Source organism: Arachis stenosperma, chromosome 9 (genome assembly GCF_014773155.1).
Source record: "Arachis stenosperma cultivar V10309 chromosome 9, arast.V10309.gnm1.PFL2, whole genome shotgun sequence".
Taxonomy (NCBI): Eukaryota; Viridiplantae; Streptophyta; class Magnoliopsida; order Fabales; family Fabaceae; genus Arachis; species Arachis stenosperma.
Genome location: NC_080385.1, coordinates 88259337 through 88263377, shown reverse-complemented (window position 1 = coordinate 88263377; position 4041 = coordinate 88259337). Strand labels below are relative to the sequence as shown.

Below are 4041 nucleotides of genomic sequence, written 5' to 3'. Positions count from 1 at the left end.
GAATATCTTGGAATAAGAATAAGCTGAATTGAATAGAAGAACAATAGTAATTGCATTAATACTCGAGGTACAGCAGAGCTCCACACCTTAATCTATGGTGTGTAGAAACTCCACCGTTGAAAATACATAAGAACAAGGTCTAGGCATGGCCGAATTGCCAGCCTCCCAAAGAGGGTTCAATCATAAAAACATGATCCAAAGACTCCAAATACAATAGCAAAAGGTCCTATTTGTAGAGAACTAGTAGCTTAGGGTTTACAAGGATGAGTAAATGACATAAAAATCCACTTTCGGGCCCACTTGGTGTGTGCTTGGGCTGAGCATTGAAGCTTTCATGTGTAGAGACTTTTCTTGGAGTTAAACACCAGCTTTTGTGCAAGTTTGGGCGTTTAACTCCCATTCTTGTGCCAGTTCCGGCGTTAAACGCCAGAATTCTTGAGCTGTTTTGGAACGCCTATTTGGGCCATCAAATCTCGGGCAAAGTATAGACTATTATACATTGCTGAAAAGCCCAGGATGTCTAATTTCCAACGCAATTAAGAGCGCGCCAATCGGGCTTCTGTAGCTCCAGAAAATCCACTTCGAGTGCAGGTAGGTCAGAATCCAACAGTATCTGCAGTCCTTTTCAGCCTCTGAATCAGATTTTTGCTCAGGTCCCTCAATTTCAGCCAGAAAATACCTGAAATCACAGAAAAATACACAAACTCATAGTAAAGTCCAGAAAAGTGAATTTTAACTAAAAACTAATAAAAATATAATAAAAACTAACTAAAACATACTAAAAACATACTAAAAACAATGCCAAAAAGCGTATAAATTATCCGCTCATCAGTACCCCCCACCCTTCGATGATAGAGGATCAGCAGCACCATCAGTCCAACAAGTTGGACGTACCAGCTCCGGCTGTCATCCACCTTCTGGACACACCAGTTACGACCAGTACGGAAGATCTCATCCGAGATCGACCTCCAGTTTCAGGTAACCCTCGGAACACTGAGGTTCCTTTTCATCAAGCTCACGGAGTTCGTTCTCAACAACATTCTCAGATTTGCCCTCTTGATCATCCGTCTCTTCAACAATATGGTAGCACGACTTCTTATGGTCTTCTTCTCGCACTTCCGCTACCACTTCATCGATTACAACACATCGGAGAATGGAATGCTCTTCGGGAGGATGTTTCATGGCTTCTTCTAGATTGAACTTGATAGTCTTGTCCCCAACCTCAAAGGAATATGTGCCGGTGAAGGCATCTAACTTGAATTTAGAGGTCTTAAGGAAGGGTCTACCAAGTAGAACGGAGGATGAGCTTCTATTTTCTGTTGGAGGCATTTTAAGGATGTAAAAGTACATCTTCGACTATTCCTGTTACCGTGATCACACTTGTATCGGCTAAGGCAAACCTCGCCGCCAACTTCTTTAATGGAGCTAAATTCAACCGCACAAAGACAGAAAGCGGCATGCTACTTACACAAGCTCCAAGGTCACACATACAATCATGAAAAGTGCATCCACCAATACAACAAGACACCAAACAAGGCCCAGGGTCACCACATTTCTTTGGAATAGGTTCCATCAAGGAAGAAATTGAACTACCCAAGGATAATGTCTCCAATTCTCCTATCCTATCCTTGTGGGTACACAAGTCTTTTAAAAATTCTGCATACTTTGGAATTTGTTTAATAGCATCAAGAAGTGGTATGGTTACCTCAACCTTCTTGAACACTTAAAGCATGTTCAAATCAAATTTCGGTGTCTTCTTTGCTTTCTTCACCATGGAAGGGAATGGAATAGGGATGGACTCATCCACTAGAGCTTTCCTCTTGGGTTCCTTGAGGTTTACTCCTTCTTCCTCATGCCATTTGTCTACCTCCCTTTCTTCATGTGGAGCTCCAACAACCCCTTCTTCCTCATGAATGTTCTCCAAGACCCTTGGAGGTATCTCCTCCAATATAGTTCCCGACCGTAGAGTGATGGTGTTGAGACCGCCCTTTGGGTTTGGTTGGGGTTGGGATGGAAAGTTAGAAGAACTTGAGGGTTGGTTGGTGTTGTTGGAGGAGGACATGGACATCGTCGAAATCATATTGGTAAGATTGGCCAATTGAGCACTCATGGCCTCGAATTGAGCTTTATAGCCCTCATCCCATTTATCCACAGCGGCTCTAAGCTCGTCAACTTGATTGGTGGGAGATAGAGAGGTTTGGTTAGATTGTTGTCTATGGTGTGGAGCTTGGTACTTGGTGTAGTTGTTTTGGTTTTGGTTGTGGTGATTTTGGTTGGCTTGGTAGTAGTTGTTGTTGTAGTGGTATTGAGATGAAGATTGGTTGTTGTTGTGATGAGAAGAAGAGTTGTTCCATCTTTGGTTTTGATTGCTCCCTTGTGCATTATCCCTCCACCCTTGATTCTTATTACTACCATGAGAGTAGTTGTTTTGGCCTTCAGAAGGATAGGGCGGATGGTTGTTGTAATTCACATTGGCCACTACAAGGGCATGTTCTTCTTGAATTTGATGGCATTGATCGGTGTAATGTGTAGTGCTAGAGCACAAACCACAAATCCTAGGAGGGCCTTCAAGTTGAGCAACTGGAGGTGGAGCTTGAATGGCTTGGATGGAGTAGAATTCCTTTTGATCCTTTTGTATTTGCGTGTAGATGGTGGTCATATCCCCAAGTGCTTTGGTTAGGCTTGATTCGGAAGGGGACGGTTCTACCACACCCTTGAGAGGATTACTTCTCACCCTTGTATGTTGTGTAGCTTCGGCAACATCCTTTATCAAATTCCAAGCTTCTCCCTCCGTCTTATTTTTCAAAAGGGAACCATTGCTAGAAGCGGTGAGCAATCTTCTATCTTCCACACAAAGACCTCCAGTGAAGTAGCTAACGAGCAAATGAGTGTTCATTCCATAGTGTGGACAAGATTCTAATAACCTCTTGAACCGAGAGTAATACTCGTACAAACTCTCTTGGTCTCTTTGCATTATACCTAAAATCTCCTCCCGGATGTAGTCGGTCTTCTCCGGTGGGAAGAATTTATCTAGAAACTTGATGAGCGGATAATTTATACGCTTTTTGGCATTGTTTTTACATAGTCTTTAGTATGATTTAGTTAGTGTTCATACCCTGACCGGGCTCCTCCAACTCGGAGAATCCATAAAAGGTCCGACCTCGTCCTAAGGCTCACGCCTCAAGGTCGGACCTCGGACAATAAAGCAAGGAAGGCCCATCAAAAGGAACGCAGCCCAAAGCCTAAAGGCCGAAAAGGCCTAGAAAAGGCGGTTCCACAAAGATAGAGATAAAACTCCCAAAAAGATAAGATAAGATAAGAATATCTTATCTAGGGAAGATCACGGCCAACTACTATAAATACACTGGAGCACCCAGGTATGGCATTCATTCACATTCTACACATATCTGCTTGGACCCATGCTAACTTAAGCATCGGAGTGTCATTGCAGGTACAACCACCAACCGCTCTGCATATCAAGCTCGGGCCACTGACCCCCCACCTCGGGTCTCTCCAGACGACCGAGCTACACGTTTCAGGTAACCCTCGGAACATTGGCGCCGTTGCCGGGGACCTGGAAGTCATCCCCCTACCATGGCGGACGATCCTCTCAACAATGACCACGCAACATCTGAACAAGAGGACGAAATCGATACCGGAGAACGACCGGACAGCCCTCTATCACCACGCATTCCAGGAGGAAACAAACAGAATCGCCCAAAGACATCACTCCCAAACAAAGATCCACAAAATTCCGAAAAAGAAAAGAGCTCGGAAATTCTAGAAGCAGTCCGGGCACAACAAAACCGACTGAAACAACTCGAAGAGGACATAAAGAAGCAGAAGGAAACCGAACAAGATCTGAGAAGGGAGGCTCGAAAGCGCAGAGAATTAGAAGAAAAACTGCGGAAAATAGAGGCCAACCTGAAAGACCGGACGGAACGCGGCACCACCACCGAGGGCAACCACGATCCCTTCACACAAGAGATCATGAAGGAGAAGGTACCGCGAAACTTCAAACCACCCGATATGGACCTCTAC

The 4041-nt window shown here is 44.4% G+C and overlaps 1 protein-coding gene across 1 annotated transcript; it reads right to left on the bottom strand.

Moving 5' to 3' along the window:
* Positions 1 to 1723: 1723 nt before the first annotated feature.
* Positions 1724 to 2974, bottom strand: LOC130949698 (uncharacterized). Its single transcript, XM_057878350.1, has one exon. The coding sequence runs from the start codon at positions 2972 to 2974 to the stop codon at positions 1724 to 1726; it is 1251 nt and encodes a 416-aa protein (XP_057734333.1).
* Between the last annotated feature and the right edge of the window lie 1067 nt (positions 2975 to 4041).